The sequence below is a fragment of the Amphichorda felina genome, assembly GCF_050947745.1.
Source record: "Amphichorda felina strain 45539 chromosome Unknown scaffold_3, whole genome shotgun sequence".
In the NCBI taxonomy this organism is placed as follows: domain Eukaryota; kingdom Fungi; phylum Ascomycota; class Sordariomycetes; order Hypocreales; family Bionectriaceae; genus Amphichorda; species Amphichorda felina.
Window position 1 is genome coordinate 2300988 of NW_028145047.1, and position 19355 is coordinate 2320342.

Here is a 19355-nt window from a genome sequence, read left to right on the forward strand (position 1 = left end):
AGTCCCTTAGGTACTTCGTGCCTCAACAGCTACCTACCTTATATAAGTAGTAGTTATACCCGGCGTGTATCTGTTAGTGAGGTACTTATCAAGCGTGCAGGACTCTTGATGTATCCCTTCGTACCTACGTAGTATTAATTTTGTCGACAGTTCGTGTTGCCTGAACAGTGGCTGCAAGAATCGGGATCGCTGACCCACGATCACATCTTGTCTGGGGCCCGTATGTACTACAGAGTAGGCAAGTAAGTACTAGTAGGGAAGTATTATACTCCCACAGAAGTACTAGGTAGTATTATTAGGACGTCGCATGGACGTCCCGCATGATTTTAAGTGCATGAAGGACATATGCATACCCGTACGATGTTTCAGCTTCCAGACGCTCTCCAATGGGCTCTTGAGCTCCGATACTCTCACAAGGCTCTGAGGAAGTTGTTTCAAGAGGCAACTAAGGCGTCACAACAGGACAAGAGTGCATTTGCGGGGGGTTTCGCATAATTACATCCGAGGTGCCTTAGTACCTAGGTACTTATACTAGTACTCGTTACGTTAGGAGTTACCTGGCATTTATGCCGCACAGCAGCTATCCTATCTATATAATACACCACTATCAGTACCAGGAAATGAAACAATACCAACTACATAATAGGTAGTACTACGTAGTAATCTTACTATCGCCACATGTAGTTCAGTCGCAAAATACCTAGATAGGTACTAAAGTTCCTCACCTACTGAGAGAACTGGTAAGTGGGTCCTGTTCGAGTGTAAGGCAATTGCGGCTTGTACATTGGGCATGGATCTTCCCCGTCCTACAATAATACAGTGCCTCATCGTGCACTACGAGTACAAGTATCTACGGATACCTAGGTACCCTATCCGTACTAGACGAGGTCCTTTAAGTGACCCAGCACTCGTACTCACCATCAGCATCAGGTGGTGACGTGATTAGATGCTTGCTTTTTACCATGAATAGGCACTAACAGTACCTAGGATTCCATCTACTACTACCATAAGCACAGAGTGTTTAGCAGATGGAGTAGAGTGCTGACCTATCTAAGAAGACTATTCAAGCTGCACTCGAGGCAGCCTACCTATGATCAAAGAACTGGTAAATCACATTCCTCACGCTACAATAAGCCCACTAAAAAAAAAACAAATCCATAACCGTACCTATCATACAGCATAGAGTATTGTTTCCAAAAAACCACTTGATTGTGGAATTGAACGTACCCCAGGGTCCAGGGAGGTGGCCATGAATCACCGGCAACTAAGTCAACGGGTGGCAGGTGCCGTCCCGGTGGGTGCCGATTACTCGTACGCCGATCACCCGACCGAGCTCGTGGCTAGAATTAAGTACCTGGTACGTACTCCGTACCGACTACCGAGTATTACCACACCATCAACTTTTTTCTTCCTGTTCTCGTCACCTCAACCTTCCGATTTTCGGACCACTCAACAACACCGTCGGAAAATATTGAATGCCCTTTGAGTTGCCATTATGTCGATTCGTACCTTGAGAATCGGTATGTCTTATTATTAGACCCTCTCAAACGTCCACACGGGTTCAATTCCCTAACTTGTCGCGTAACATAGGCTTGATTCCTGGCGACGGGATTGGCAAGGAGGTCATCCCTGCTGGCCGTCGAGTCCTTGAGGCACTTCCCGCGTACCTCAACCTCAAATTCGACTTTGTCGACCTCAAGGCTGGCTTCGAGACATTTGAACAGACCGGCGCTGCGCTCCCCGACCGTACCGTGGACGTTCTCAAGTCCGAGTGTGATGGAGCTCTCTTCGGTGCCGTGAGCTCGCCCACCCAGGCTGTCAAGGGTTACTCCTCCCCCATTGTGGCCTTGCGCAAGAAGCTTGACCTATACGCCAACGTACGCCCCGTCAAGACCGTTATGACCGCCGCGAAACCCATTGACATGGTCATTGTTCGCGAAAATACCGAGGATCTCTATGTCAAACAGGAGAAAACGTATGAGGGTCCGGACGGCAAGGTGGCCGAGGCCATCAAGCGCATTTCGGATCGTGCCTCATTTCGTATTGCCTCCATGGCTGGTGACATTGCTCTGCGTCGACAGAGGATCCGTGACTCAGGCGCATCCAGCATCCACAAGTCGCCACTCGTCACGATCACGCACAAGTCCAACGTCCTCTCCCAAACTGACGGACTATTCCGTGCCGCTTCAAAGCGAGCTCTCGCTGAGTCAAAGTATAGCAGTGTTGCTGTCGAGGAGCAAATTGTTGACTCCATGGTCTACAAGCTTTTCCGCCAACCCGAGGACTACGACGTTATTGTGGCACCCAACCTCTACGGTGATATCCTCTCTGACGGTGCCGCTGCTCTGGTTGGTAGCTTGGGTCTTGTTCCTAGCGCCAATGTCGGCGAGGGATTTGCCATTGGTGAGCCCTGCCACGGCAGCGCACCCGACATTATGGGCAAGGGCATTTCCAACCCTATCGCCACCCTAAGGAGCGCTGCTCTGATGCTAGAGTTCCTCGACGAGCCTGCTGCTGCTGCCAAAATCTACGCTGCGGTTGATGCAAACCTGGAAGAGGGCAAATTGCTCAGCCCAGACTTGGGCGGTACTGCTACCACCGAAGAAGTCGTCAATGATATACTCCGAAGGCTGTAATTTATTTATCACACCAAATTCAAGAGCATAATTGCAAGTTATTTCTTGCAGGACCGCTAACTCCCAATCCCCCCCTTGGTCCATTAGGCAGAGGTTGGCCATCACTTCGATCGCCAACCCCAAGGCCAAGCACTCCGTTGCTACGACCTGGCTATGATGGCCCGGGTGGGCTACGTTTGTAGTAGTGGCACTACCTATCCATCGTCCTGACCGTGAGCCTTTTCTTTTTCAAGTCATGAAGAACATGGGATTATAGTGCGTGGAATGAGAAACTTTTCGATCGACGATCTCGTCTGATATACAATTGGGCTATTTACTATCTTCCATGCTGCAGTATTTAACAACAGTCCCAGTGTCCAGCTATACATCTCAATTCACAGTGAGGGAGAACAGTAGCCCACCTCACAATATAATACAAAATAGCACCTTGTCCTCTACTAGTACTATGTTACAAATGTCTCTCAGGGGCCTCCCAAGACGATATTAACTCGCGAATTGTGAGCTAGACTTCAGGGTCTAAAGCAAATTATTTCGTTCGCTTAGCATCCAGCTCGGCCTCGTATTTTGCAATCAACTCCTTCCTTTAGCGATAGTTAGTTGACTAGCTCACTATGTCGTTCAAAGTAATTACTTACTGCAAATGAGGAGGCGCTGCCGCATAGTGGCTAAATTCCATGGTGAACTCTCCCTTTCCTTGCGTTGCTGCGCGAAGCTGAGAGCTGAAACCGAACATTGCGTTAAGGCTGCAGTCGCAAGTCAGAGTGAAGTCCTCAGAGCCGATATCAGTGTCGTGGATGGTGGCGTTCCTCTTGTTCATGAGCATGAGGATGTTCCCCTGAAATTCGTTCGGGGCAGTGATGACAGTCTTCATTAACGGTTCCAGGACCTGTCCGCCAGCATCCGGGAAAGACTTGCGAAAAGCCATCTGGGTGGCCAGATTGAAGGCATAGTCGGATGAATCCGTCACATGCGTAGCACCGTCGTTGATAACCATCTTGGCCCCAATCACGCGATGTCCCAGAAGCGGGCCTTTTTCGCAAGCCACGTCGAAGCCCTTAGCACAAGCAGAGAGGAATTTGTCGGGGATATTACCTCCCACGACCTGACTCTCGTAGTGATTTGTTTCAGGATTATCATTTGGTTCAATCCAGCCCGCCACACGTGCAAAGTCGCCAGGTCCGCCTGTTTGTCTCCTCAGAAGGTAATCAAAATCAGCTCGCTGCGAGATCGTTTCCCTGTAGGCGACGCGAGGCTGGCCAGTCACGCATTCTGTCTTGTACTCTCTCCTCAACCGTTCAATATAGACCTCAAGGTGCAGCTCTCCCATGCCCGAGATAATCGTCTCTTCGCTCTCGGGATCAACATGAACGCGGAAGGTCGGATCCTCGCGCTGGAAGCGGTTCATAGCCTTGCTGAAACTGTCCGCATCGGCACTCCGCTTCGGCCTGATGGAAAGAGACATGACAGCCTCGGGGACAAACATCGACGACATGGTATATGGCAAGCCGCCGTCGGTAAAGGTATCGCCTGAAGCGCAATCGACTCCGAAAACGGCACAAATCTCGCCAGCCCCGATTTCAGACACGTCCTCCATCTCACTAGAGTGCATACGCACAATACGGGGGATGCGAACCTTTTTGTCGGTCCGCGAATTGAAGAGATAAGTGCCCTTGGCAAGAGTTCCCTGGTAGACCCGGATGTAGGTGAGCTGGCCGTAGTTGTTCTCTTCCAACTTGAATGCTAGACCAACGAATGGAAGCGAGTTATACGGCACAAGCTTAACTAGTTTCTCGCCCTGAGACTTGTCCAAGGCCATGTTCTCGGTGTCACCCGGATTTGGCAGATATTCACAGACAGCATCGAGCATGGGCTGGACACCCTTATTGGCAAGAGCAGAGCCCATGAACACTGGCGAAAATGCTCGCGCAATGGTGGCCCTGCGAATAGCAGCCTTGATCTGTTCATTACTCGGCTCCTTCTCTTCGAGGAAAAGCTCGGCGATCTCATCATCAACATCGGCGAGCTTCTCGATGAGAATTTGTCGTCGCTCCTGCGCTTCTCCTTGGAGGTGGACCGGTATCTGATCCGAGATCCTGACCTTGATACCACGGGGACCTTCGAAGTACATGGCCTTCATTTCAATCAAGTCAATCAGTCCTTCGAACTCGTCCTCTGCTCCGATCGGAATTTGGACAGCTGCCGCAGGCATCTTGAGTTTCGTGTTAATCTGGTCGACGGCTTTCCAAGGGTTGGCGCCCATGCGATCCATTTTGTTGATAAAGGAGATGCGGGGAACGTCGTAGCGTTTCATCTGTCGGTCAACGGTGATGGTTTGAGACTGAACACCGCTGACGGCGCAGAGAATCATAACAGCACCGTCTAGGACTCGGAGAGCTCGCTCCACCTCGATCGTGAAGTCAATGTGCCCGGGCGTATCGATGAGATTGATGTGGTATGTCTCCTCTTTGTCGTTTTCCACCTTTTTCCAGTCGCAGAAAGTTGCTGCAGACTGAATGGTGATTCCCTTCTCTCTTTCCAGGTCCATGGAATCCATCTTGGCACCTACGGCATCCTTGCCGCGCACCTCGTGAATCGCCTTGATGCGCCCGGTATAGAAGAGTACTCGCTCGGTCACTGTCGTCTTGCCACTGTCGATGTGCGCCTGTCGAAATCTTTCTGTCAGTAAATTTCAACCAACACTAAGCTCTAGCTACTAATCATACCGCAATACCAATGTTCCGAACTCTCGACAGCCTCAGTTTCTCCTCCGGGGCCATGTTGGCCGCAACGTACTCCGGTGTCAAACTAGCTGCATCTTCTTGAGCCTTTTTGAGACTACAAAAAAGTCAGAAACAGACGAGGGCGCTCATTGAGGGGGTGGGGTTTCAATACGCCTCTTGTGCAACACTTGCTGGTCGCCGGGACGTGTTGCAAAAGGATCGTCGACTCTGGGTTGTTGAAGACCAAGCCGTAAGCTTGATATCCCCAATTGCCCAATTAGGCTTGCCAGAGTACAAAATCAGACGGCAATGAAGCCATCTGATAGCCCCCAGGCTCCTCATTTTGGACGTTGGTATTAGACGTTGGGCGATGCTGGCACAACGTCAAGCGCGCCGAGTGAAACTTTTTTTTTTTGGCCCAGACGGCCCCTGGCGCGAAGCTCCGCGACTTCACGTGCCCCGCGAATAACCTGGAAGTAAGGCATTAAACCGAACGTTCCATTTTAACCCCACTCCTTCTACGGACCTCGTTCATAGTACGATATATTAGTACTAGTACTACCGCTATCATACTACTAGTAGCACTATCTATAAGGATTATAAATATTAGTTTTCGTTTTTAATATACTAATTTATATACTTTTATTTCCTAATTTAAATATCTTTAATTATTAAATTTATATACTTTTATATATTAATATTATAAATATTATTATAATATTAAATATATAATCTTAATATAACTAAAATATTATAGATAAATACTATAAATATATAAGCTTTAGATTATAATACTTTAGACTTAATTATATATCTATTATTTATATATCTTATCTAAAAGATAAGTATATAGCCTTATATAGCTTATTTAATAATATAATAATTAAATTCTAATACTAAGATATTACGAATTAATACGCTAGGCTATATAAAAGGCTATAGGTTATAGGATTAAGAGATAAAGTAAAAGGATTATCTAATCTAGTAATAGGATTATAGGCTTACTATAATCTAATAAACTATAAGGGGATTATAGGCTTACTATAATCTAATAAACTATAAAGGGATCATAGGATTATTATACTTTATAATAGCTAAGGGTTATCCGAGTTATAGGCGGCGGACCTAAGCCCTAAGTCTAGTTATATACGAGGTAACTATATACCTTGCCTATAAGGCGAGGGTATAGCCTTAAAAAAGCTTACTTAGTAAGCTTTAGTCTTATAATATAATAGACCTATTACTACTATTATCTCGCCTAGCTATCTAACCTTATTCTACGTTACTTATTATAATTCTAAAGCTTCCTACTATAGTTACCTAAGCTACGATAGTTAGTATACGTAGTTATAGCTAACTATTACTTCCTAGTATAAGGGGAGACCCTTTACCTAAGATAATCCTAACTCTTAGGCGCGATAGCTAAGGGTTACCCTTAATACTAATAGGGGGCTCGATATCCCCTAATCTAATAATTAAGGCTAATCTAAGCCTTAATTATACCCTCCTAAAAAAGCAGGTAGCTATATAGGCCTAGATCCTTTAGCTATAGGAGCTAAAAAGGCTTAGGGAGGAGGAAGAGGTATTCCTATAAGCGCTTACCTTCGATAAAGCTAAGGTACCCTTAAAGCGGTAGCGATACTTCTATAAAGTATCTAATAATAGCGGAGGAGGGGAAATAAAAATCTATAACTTTATTACCTTTAAACTTAAAGTAACCCTCTAATAAAGAAATAATTAATTTAATAACCTATATCGGTTATTTAAGGGTAATATTTATAAGTATCGATAAGATTTAAAAAGGATTCTACTCGGCTTTAATTAGGTTAACGCTAATATATATTTACGTTAGGATTATTACTTTAATAGGTAACCTATAAAAGAAAACTAATAAAGCCTTTATAATAATTAAGCTAAGTTTAAGGAATAATCTTTAACCTTCTTTAAAGATTTAACCCTAAAAAAGCTAATCTTTATAAGGTAATTAAAGAACGTTTATTAAAGAGATAGCTAATCCCTAAGGGATTTCTACCTATATTTTAACTTATTAGAAAAGTATTTCTTAGAAAAAAAGGAGAAATAATAGGTATTATATTATTATATTAAGCTTTAATTCTCCCTTTAAGAGTATATTAACCTCTATATTAAGGCGATTCCCTTGATAAAGGAGGAGGTTATTATATTTATAGAGTAGTTTTAAGAATTACTATAAGGGAAAAAACACCGCTAAGGGGATAACTAATAGCTAAGGTTATAATATTATCTTAAGTAAGGTAAGATTAATATAATACCGATATATAAAAGAGATAATCTTATATTATCGAGGATTTTTATATTATCTTTATATTTTAATATAATAATTAATATTAAGGCGAAAAACCTAAAAGGTAAAAATAATAAAATCCTTTATTATTTTAATTATAAAAGCTATAATTACCTTTAGAATATTTACCTAAAACCCCTAAAGATAGATTTTAAGCCCCCTAATAAAGAAAGAAACTTTAAGCGGTTAAAATAAATACTTTAGTATTAATTAAGATATTTATCCTAGGGGTAATATTATAGTTTTATACTAAAAGATCGATTTAAGGATAATAGCCTTATAAAATTATAATTAACCTTAATAATTATATTAAGGTTAATATTATTAATAAGTAATTAGTAAAATAACTTTAGCTTTAATAAAATAAAATTATACCCTTAAGCCTATTAGATTTTTAATATTATAAAATATAGCCTTATAATATATAAAAGGTCTTATTATAGGTTATAGACTTAAAGGGTATTATTAAGGAGTTTATATAGCTATATATTAGTATTAATAAAAAACCGATTCTTAGGTAAAGCTTTATCTTATTATCTTATAATATATTATAGGATTATTAGATTTACCTTAACTTTATTAAGGGATAATAATAGTTTTAATATAATTAAAAGGATACTTAGATCTATAAAGAATAAGATTTTTAGAAGAAATTAAAGAATAAAGTATATATCTTTATTATTATATTAAACCTAGAATTTATCTTATTTATAGATAAGATAAAAGAACTAGAATTAACTAAATATATATTATTAGTAAAATTAAAAGAAAGATATAATATCTTTATTATTAAGGTATCTATAATCTTACTATAATATAAGGCTATAGATTATACTATTAATATCTTTAAAAGAGAAATACCTTTTTATAGGCTTATATACCTATTATCCTTAAGGGAATTAAAGGAGTTATATTAATATATTAATAATAACCTTAAGAAAGGTATTATCTAATTATCGAAAAATCTAGCTAAGGTATTAATCTTCTTTATCCTAAAGAAGGATAATACCCTCTGATTTTATATTAATTATTAGGGGCTTAATAAGGTAATATATAAAAACCGATACCTTCTTTTACTTATAATAAAGATTATAGATTAGGTAAAAGGTACCTAATATTTTTTAAAGATCGATATTAAAGATATATATTACTAAATCTAGATTAAGGAGGGAGATAAGTAAAAAATAGTATTTTATACCTATTATAGCTACTTTAAGTATCTTATTATATTATTTAGGCTTATAAATACCCCTATAACTTTCTAAAGTTATATCTATTAGGCGCTCTAAGGGCTCCTTAATATTATCTATATAATATATCTTAATAATATCCTTATTTTCTTAAAGGATTAGGAAAATTATATTAAATACCTTTATTAGGTATTAGATTAGCTATAAGATATAAACCTTTATATTAAGCTATCTAAATATATATTCTATTAATCGGAGGTAAAATTCCTTAGGTTTATTATCTTATAAGAAAATATATTAATAAACCTATTATAGGTTAAAACTATCGTAGAGTAAAAAGAGCCTATAAGCTATTATAAGATTTAGGTCTTCCTAGGATTCTATAACTTTTACTAATAATTTATTAAAGGATACTTAGGCTTTATATAGCCTTTAATATCCTTACTTAAAGGGAATAAAAATAATAAAAAGCTAAGGTTAATAGTATTATAAGGAGATATTAAGGAGGCGTTTTAGAAACTTATAAAGGCTTTTACTAAGGCGCCTTTACTAAGCTATTATAACCTTATAAGATTAATAAGAATTAAAATTAACGCGTTTAACTTTATTATAATAAGAATATTATCTTAGCCTAACGCTTAAAGGTATTAGTACCTAATTATATTCTAATTAAGGGTATTCTAAGGAGTTAAACTTAATTATAAAACCCTTAATTAAAAGATAATAATAATTATAAAATCCTTTAAATATTAAAGGTATTATATTAAAGGGGTAAAAAACCTAATTAAAGTCTTTTTAGATTACTAAAACCTTTAGACCTTTATAAAGTAGATAAAGCTAAATAATAGATAAGTATAATAATATATCTTCCTAACCCCTTATAACTTTATAATTAAATACTAAGTAAAAAAGATAAACCTTATTAATATATTATTAAGATAGCTTAAATTTAAAGGGATAAAACCCTTAATTTAAAACCTCCTTCTTATAATATAAAAAAGGATAAAATAAAGCCCTAAAAGGGTATAATATAATAAGATATCTTTATAGATCTAAAATATCTATATTATTAATCGGCTTAGATATAATAAGATACCTTTATAAGAGAATAACTCCTAAGTCTATATAATAAGCTATAATATCCTTATTTATTAGGTTAGCCGAGCTATTAGAATTATTAGTTATAAATAATAGGTACTTTATTATATTATAAATAAGGTAATAATATAAGAAGTTATATATAATAATAATATCGCCTAGCCTTTATTATAACTTTTAAGGGAGAATTAAGATTAAGATTTAAAAATATAAAAGCAAAAAAAAGATATAATATCTACGAAAGGAGGGTAATCTATTAACCTTAAAGGGTTAATATAAAAGGATAAAAGGATCCTTATACCTAAATAAGCTATAATATAATAAAAGCTCTTTTATTTATATTATAATAATCCGCTTATAAGGTATTTTAATATCGATAAGACCTTAGACTTATTATAATAGAAGTTTTATTAGAATTATATAGATAAAGATATAAAAGAATATATAAAGATTTATATTATATATTAAAGAGTTATTATAAGATAATATTATCCCTATAATAAGCTTAATTTATTACTAATCCCTATAGCTTTAATATAAGAACTTATAATAGATTTTATTATAAGATTACTTATAATAGATTAAGGTTAAGAGTAAAAAGCTAATATTATCTTTATAATTATAGATAGATTTATAAAATACTTAATATTTTTTATTATTTTAATTATAATTATAATACTTTAACTAATAAAGTTATTTTATAATAAGGTAGAATTTACCTTTAAGGCTCCCTAGGGTATTATAAGCGATAAAGGTATAATCTTTATAAGTAATTTTTAATTATTATTTTATTTCTATTCTAAAATTAAATAAAGATTATTTATTATATTCTACCTATAAATAGATAAGTAGATAAAATAGATAAATTAAATACTAAAATATTATCTTAGATACTTTTATATAGATAACCTAATCGCTTAAGTTAGGCTTTTATAATTAGCCTAATTTATATATAATAACGTAAAAAGTTTAATTATAAGGTTCTTATTAAATAAGGTATTAATAGGTTATTACCTAGAGTTTTATCTTAGTATTAAGGATAATATCTTTAAAGGGGGGGTCTTAAATATAAAGGTATAAATCGAGAAGCTAAGATAACTCTATTAACGCCTTAGAAAAAACTAATAAGCTATAATAGAATAATAAATAAAAAGGTATAACCTATATTACTAGGAAAAGACCCTTAAGAGAAAGGATCTTATAAGGTTAGCTATAAAATACCTATAGTTTAAGGCTAAATAAAAGAAACTAATACCCTAATTTATTAGATTATTTTAAATCTTAGATTATATTAGCTTATAAGTATATTACCTTATATTCCCTAATAAATATTTATAGATCTATAATATCTTTTATATTAGTAGATTTAAACTATAATATTAAAGATTAGGGTTATAAGAACCTAATTAATAGCTATTAATATTAGATCTTAAAGATAATAAAGAAAAATAAAATATTAAGTTAATTTAAGACTAAAAAATATAAAAAAGCTAATAATAATACCTAATTAAGTAAAAAGGATAACCTATAAAATATAACTAATAAATCTTAATAGAAGATATAATATATATAATTAAAATAATAACTATATTTTATAAATCTAAGAAGAAATAAAGATAAAAGATTTAGGTAATAAAAGCTAATTAATTATAAGATAATTAAAAGAAGAAAAGAAATAAATTACCTAAATATTATTAAAACTATTTTATATCTAAGATAAAAGAAATAGCTATAAATTAATAATAATATTAATAAGGCTAACTTACTAGGTAAGGTAAATACCTATAATATTATAATAGAAACTTAATAACTATTTAAATAATATACTATTAGCTATATTAAACTAAAGAAGCTAAGTATCTTTATCTAAGATATAAAATATAACTAAGTAGTATTTAGCTAAAATATAACCTTATAGCTAATACTTAATATCTTAAGGCTATAAGTATAGCCTTAGGAGTAAATCCTAGGTAATATAATCTTTAAGATTTTAATTATATAAGTTAATAATAAATTACTTCTTAGCTAAAAAAGATATTTATAATAAAATAAAAGAGTAATATTAGGCTTTAATTAATAGCTATCTACTAGTTAATATAGATAATATTATAACGCTTTAAGGGAGCTTAAACTTAGTTAGCTTTATATTACTAATAAGCTATAAGATATTTATATATTAGGTATCTTAATTATTATTAAGCTAATACTTATAATAATACTAAGTCTTTATATTAGAGAATACTAAGCTTAACTTAAAGCTAACTTAGGTAAAATAATAATAGGATTTTATAGATAATATAAAAGGCTAATTACTAATAAGGTTATTAGGCTTATTAGGGTAAACCTTAATAATATTATTATTAGTATATTAGATAATATAGAGATCTTCTAAGATATTAAAGGCGTTTTAAAGATTAAAGCGATCTCTTATAAAGAGTAATATAGGCTAAGAAACGTTAATAGAATTAGTTACTAATAATATAGGTATAAAGCGTTTACCTAGATATAAAGGTAATAGGTATAATAGTAATAATTATATTTTATATTATTAGATTAAGATTAATAATATTTAATTAAGAAAAATATAATAAGGAAAGTAATCTATTACTTAATAAAAAAAGAATATTATTTATTAATAATAATATAGAAATATTATATATATTATTATTTAATAATAGCTTTTATAATATTAAGGTTATCCTTAGTATTACCTTTAATATTATTAAGGTTATTAGCCGAATTAGCTAATTAAATATTATTATCGAAGAAAAGTATAATATCTTTAGCGGTAGAAAAGGTATTTATTATCTTAGCTATATTTATAGTATTACTTATAAGACCTAAGGGTATAATAATCTTAGATTATAGCGATAATTATACTAAGGCTTTACTTTTTTTAATATACTAGGTAATAAGGCGAGGGTATATAAAAGAAATACCCTAATAAATAAAGCGATAAATACCCTAAAAAAAGAAACTAAGCGTTTAAATTAAAGGTTATAGAAGCGATATAAGGGAAAGAAAAGATATATATAGAGGAGGTATTAGGGATATAATTAGAGGAAAGGTAATACCTAATAGATAAAAGAAGAATTAATATTAGGCTAAATAAAGCGGGGAGCTTATAAATTATCTCTAGGTAGAAAAGGTAATATTAATAGCGAGAACTTAGAATAAAAGCTATAAGCTAAAAACTTAATTAGGTATAAAGCCTATATAAAACTTATTATATTATAGCTATTACCCGCCTAAGGTATATTAATAAAAAGATAAGCTAACCGATATAATCCTAGAGATCCGCTTATATTACTTAAGGTACCTTATATTAGAAGGTAAATAACGTTATATTAAGATATAATAGATAAAATACCTAATCTACTTATATAGGTTAAGGTAAAAGCGGTTATATTATAATTAATAGGTATAAAAGGCGTAATTAGGGGATTAAGAGTTTTATTTATTATAGTTAATATAAGATACTTAGAATTAGGGTACCGATAAATATTAATAGAAAAAGGCACGATTAAATAATATAAGAAGAAAAAGTATATAGGTTAATAAGCCTAAACTAAAAAAGAAATAACTATAATAAAAGAGGGGTAATTAAAGGGGCTAATATTACCTTATCGCCTTATTAATAAGATAACCTTATTACCTTATAAAACCTATAACTTCTTAATAAAACCTTAGTATCTAAGATAGATACCCTAAGGGGGGAGAATAATTATAATAGCTAAGGGTTATCTAAGTTATAAGTAGTAGACCTAAGCCCTAAGTCTAGTTATATACGAGGTAACTATATACCTCGCCTATAAGGCGAGGGTATAGCCTTAAAAAAGCTTACTTAATAAGCTTTAGTCTTATAATATAATAGACCTATTACTATTATTATCTCGCCTAGTTATCTAACCTTATTCTACGTTACTTATTATATACTTTAATAATCTAAGGCTAATAAAAGTAATATTTATTAATATATAAGACCCTCTAATTTTCCTTAGATTAGATATACTTCTTTTACTCCTTAGCTATTAATAATATATAGCTACGCTAATTATTATATTAATTCCCTTTAATATAAGTATTTATTCTTATAGCTAATAATATCCCTTTACTTAGATTATACCTTATTTTGCTTTATTAAATATAAAACGATATAAACCCTCTTAGCTACCTTATAGCTAAGACCGATTATTATATAAGGTAGGTAAAAAAAAGGTTATATTATTTTATATTTATTTTATATTCGATAGAGTAAATAAGGTATTATTCTAAGTAATTAAGGGTTATTATTTATAAAGGGAAATTATTTCGATTTAAAGGTATTAATATAATAATAAGTATAATTATATATTATTAATAGCTAAAGAAAAAAAGAATCTAGCTAAAAAGAAATTAAAGAGTTTTATATAATAATAATTATTTATTTATTTATATTTAAATTATTATATTTATTTTATTAAAAGATTCTTATATTATTTATATATTATTCTAAAAATATATTATAATAGATAAATATTAAGAATATATAAGCTTTAATCTATAATATCTTAGATTTAATTATATACTTAATATCTATATAATTTATCTCTAAGATAAATATATAGCCTTAGAAAAGCTTACTTAATAAAATTTTATTTTATAATATATTATAATATACTAATATTTATAATTATTATAAATAGTAATTATTAATAATATCTATATTATTACTTAAACTATAATATCTAAAATAATATCTAGACTTTTAAGTTCCTAAGAAGTTATATATAGTATACTATTTATTCTAAATTTAAGTAATAGGCTCGCGTAACGTACTAAACTCGCTAGAGATAGGTAATACCACGGTCCTCTAATACGCTAAGAGAAGTGCCTCACTTAGCCATCGTAATAGATATCGTTAGTGGTAAGATATCTAAAGTCGCAGCACGAAATAAATCTAAAGATATATTGCTTCGGGTAATCGCCGAATTGTCCCGATGTTCTTAGTCTCTGGCTTCATCTTCCCAAGATCGCCCACATCAAGTGAAGCCTGTCCCTTGCCACTAACTAGATACAGATACCCATATACCGATCTGGCCCAGGCTCTGTGACTGTGATACTGCAACACCACCCGCCCACGCCCACGCCTAACAGAATGATTCCAAGTGCTAAAATGTAGCGCAACCGTGGGATGCCCCAGGGGTTATAGAGAATCCGCCCAGAAGTCATCGCAGTCAATCGTGAGTAAAGGTGGCGAACATCCAGAATCCTGGGGGTCTCGCTACCCTAGCATGATGGCGGCTGAGACGAACAAAGCCAAAAGCCCCTGCCCAACGACGTGTTGAGGTGCGGATGCAGTCCTACCGGGATCGTCGCCATCCTGAAACCCTTCTGCAGCGATCAATTTCGTAGTCCGAGGCGGTGGTGGTGGACTCGACCCTTCGGTATCCTCGGCCGAGGATGTGGCAGAGGGAATCAAAGCTCCTTTGCTCCCAAACGCGACGATTTTAGTCCTAGTCGAATTGAAATCCGTGGCTGCCATAGCGATTTCATGATTTTCAAGATCGTACACGACGTATGCGGAGCGAAGGAACGTGTCCCCTAGCACATATGGCCCCGCTGAGTAGTTTTGGATCCCAAACTCACAGACCAACTCCCCGGCGTATGGCCCCGAAGCAAACTGGGGCGGTTTACCGTTGGTGAGATCAACAACAAGTTCATCCATGGTCACGTTGATGCGTGGGCCGTTGGACCCAACAAAGCCGAATGAGAAATACCCCGGATGACTGGCGTGAGAACAGGGCAGAACTGCCAAGCCAAACGTGTCCTGATACTCGGCACCTACTTCTTCCCATATCTTGCCGACAATGTCATTAGGGAGATAGGTTAATGTGGACCCGGAATCTAGGACTACTTGGATTGGCCCATCGGGTGAGGTCAGAATGTCTGTCCCAGTAGGACTTGTTGCCGTAAGCGAGGTCAGAGAGACCAAAAAATGGGTGTAGTTTTTGAGATTGTCATCCGGAATAACGCCAATCCTGGTCAATGGTCCGACATATTTCTCTGTGTCGACTCCACCGAAGAGTATGTTCCCGGTGCTGGCGCCTAAGTCGTTGAGCCACAAGCTGTACGCTACCGAATTGATCAGGCCCTTCTGCTCCATAGCCATGGGAAGATTCGGATATGTCTTTCCCATTGTTGACAATGAGGCCTCGTTTATAGCATATCCAATGCCAACTAACCCGTAAGGAATATCGGTTTTCATGCCGAGTCCAATGGTCAAATTGTGCACCACAGCACCGCCAATCTCGAAGCTATCTTGGAAGTAATCGCCGTTGGAATAGCTCTTGTCGACGTAGGAAATCTCAAACTCGTCTCGTGCAACCTCCTTAAATGTGTCGGAGCCATAGGGGTCAACTGTTAGCAAGGGTCAGCGTGTCAAATAAAATATGGAAAAGGTTTAACCTACAGCTTCCCATGGGGCACCCCGAGGTTGACCCTTCACAAATTGGGGCTCCGCTGTATGGGACCCAGGAATCACTACTTGCGGTGTCAAGCTGCATCACGAGGTCCTGCCCGGGGCTCCCAATTTTGACGGTGGCGAAGTAGCCTCCATTGCCTCTTCTGTTGGTGATGATTTCCTCAAAAGCTGGCTTTTCCGAGCGATCATGGAGATCCCGTGTGAATTGACGCTTCTCGATCTCCCATTGTACAAACTGCCCTCGGGTTAGGGGTACCGATATCAACGCCGACAAACCGACGGCAGAGTGCCATGGCTTCATAATCTTCGAGCTCCAGCCTAGGCCTTGTGTAGTGAACCGTGACGCCCTTGAGCGGCATGCACTCTGTACACTGGAATTCGCAAGATGACCTCGTCCATATGGAGCGGCTAGATTTTTCAAAATTGACAGAGATCGGTGTTCCGGAAGGGGTGAGATGCGAGCAAGCAAGAGCCCCGATAATGACAGACTGGGAATGGCAAGTGCTGCATCAGAACGCACACAGAGCCATTCGAGAAGCAGCGTTAAGCAAAATTCATGGCCAGGCGCGGAATGATACGGAAAAGGAGAGTGAAAACATGTTAGAAAGCGAGAAAGGCCACGGCTAATGAAGAAATTGGGGGGGGGGGGGGGGGGGGACTCCTGATGAGAGACAAGGAGGTGAGTAACGAGTCGAAGGCTCGGGCCTAAGAGTGAAGCGTCGTCATGGGATTTCCTTCTTGGGATTTGACCCACCCCCATCGATCAATCGCCCTGGATTCCTGGAGGGGCTAAAAGGCCAATTCCGCATGGACGCGCGTACTAATATATGCATGTTATTGATGCTACTACTAATATATTAGCAATAGTATATAAATATCCTAAATATAGTATTAGAGGTCTTATCTTAGGTACTTATTAAACCAGATCTATATTAGAGATAAAAAAGTAAGATTATATTAATCTACTTATAAGGCTAAGGAGTTATATTAAATAAGCTATAAAAATATATATAAAGGGTATTTATAAAAGTAATTTTTAAATTATAGCTATAGGCTCTTTAGATATTAGTATAAATATTATATACTTATAATTATAATATTATTAGTATTTAACTATTACTTTACTTTATTATATCTTTTTATTTTTTTATTTTTTTTTATATATTTAAGGTTTATATTATATATTAAAGAGTTATTATAAGGGAGTATTACTTTTATAATAAGCTTAATTTATTATTAGTTTTATAAATATAATATAAAGGCTATAAGATTTATAAAGCCTAGCTTACTAATACTTTAGACTTAATTATATAATTAATATATATATATCTTATCTATAAAGTAATTATAAAGCCTTTATATAGCTTAGTTAATAAGCCTTTATCTTATAATATAATAAATATATTATTATTATTATTTTATTTAATTATTTAATTATATTTTATATAATTTATTATAATTATAAAGCTTTTATTAAATATAATATTTATATAATATAATCTTATGCTTTATTTAAATATTAAATATAATAGCTTTAAGGAATATATCTTAAATATAAAAATATAAATTAAAAATCTAAAAATATTATATAATTAATTTAATATAAATTAATATATTATAATAAAATATAATTATTAAATTTAATAAATAATAAAATATATATAAATAAAATACTTAAGTATTTTTTTAAATTAAAAAAATAAATAAAAATAAAAGTTAAATTATTTAAATTATATTAATTATTTTATATATAAAATAATAATTATAAGGTATAAATAATATAATTATAATAAACCTATTATTCTAAGAAAATATTATAATATTTTATTAAAGAATTAATATTATAATAAAAAATAGCGATAAAGAATAATATATATAATATAGGTTATATAATATAAGATTAGATAATATTATAGCCTAGATATATAAAAGATAAGAGATTAGTAAATTAATTAATAATATTATATTAGATTACTTATTTATATAATTAATCTAGATTAGCTTTATTAGTTAGATTAAGGATTTATTTAAGTCTCTTATATTAACTAATAATAATTCTATTTAAGGCTTAGACTTATATTATCCCTTATAAAAATAAGATAACCTCTTAAGATATATTTATCTTAATATATTACTTAGCTTATCTTCTTAGCCTAATTAAACCTATTAATTACGCTAGCTTATATTAATATTAATTACTTTTATCTAATTTATAGAATCTTTAGCTTTAATATTTAAATCTAGATATTTCTTAGTACTTAAGATAATTAAATATAAATATACTTAAGCTATTAGATTAATCGATTTATAGATTACTTATTATCTTATTACTTAGCTTATTATTATTAATTAATTAATTAAGATATTCTTAGTTAACTATATTAAATATAAGAGGGTATTTAATATATTTTTATATTAATAAAAGAATAATATAACTTATATACGGATATTAATAGCTTTTATTATCTTAGTATTATTAGTACTTATACTAATAATAAATATAAATACCCCTCTTAACTAGATTAATTAACCCTTTTTTACTTAAATATATTTAATAAGATTCTATAATCTAAACTAATCGATTAATCTAAACCTAATCTATAACTTATTATTATACTTAATATTAAATAAAATATATATTAGCTTTTATATAACTTCTTTTTTAATTAAGAACCTTTTTATTATCTTTTTTAATTAAGACTAAGTAATATAATCTAAGATATAATCTAACTTAATCTTATCTTCTTAATAACCTTAATTCCTTTTATTAATTACTTTATCTTAATAGATAATAATATATTTATTAGGGATAAAAAGGTATTTTAAGTATTATTAAGTAATTAGGCTAAGCTACTTTAAACCTCTTATTATTAAATAGATAAATTTAAACCTTTTTTTAATACCCCCTCTTTAAAATTTACCTAA

General features: G+C 33.4%; 3 protein-coding genes across 3 annotated transcripts; 1 reads left to right on the forward strand and 2 right to left on the reverse strand.

Annotated features, from left to right (window-relative positions):
* Window positions 1-1495: 1495 nt before the first annotated feature.
* On the forward strand, window positions 1496-2636 carry LYS12 (homoisocitrate dehydrogenase; the record flags this gene model as incomplete). Its single annotated transcript, XM_083192877.1, has 2 exons — window positions 1496-1520; window positions 1591-2636. The coding sequence occupies 2 exons, from the start codon at window positions 1496-1498 to the stop codon at window positions 2634-2636; spliced, it is 1071 nt and encodes a 356-aa protein (XP_083051934.1).
* Window positions 2637-3162: 526 nt separating this feature from the next.
* Window positions 3163-5413, reverse strand: MEF1 (elongation factor G; the record flags this gene model as incomplete). The annotated part of the gene is made up of 3 exons (XM_083192878.1): window positions 3163-3217; window positions 3272-5298; window positions 5360-5413. The coding sequence occupies 3 exons, from the start codon at window positions 5411-5413 to the stop codon at window positions 3163-3165; spliced, it is 2136 nt and encodes a 711-aa protein (XP_083051935.1).
* A 9817-nt stretch (window positions 5414-15230) lies between these two features.
* On the reverse strand, window positions 15231-16789 carry ACO1O0_003425 (aspartic peptidase domain-containing protein; the record flags this gene model as incomplete). Its single annotated transcript, XM_083192879.1, has 2 exons — window positions 15231-16366; window positions 16687-16789. 2 exons carry the CDS (start codon window positions 16787-16789, stop codon window positions 15231-15233), a joined length of 1239 nt encoding a protein of 412 aa, XP_083051936.1.
* Window positions 16790-19355: the final 2566 nt, after the last annotated feature.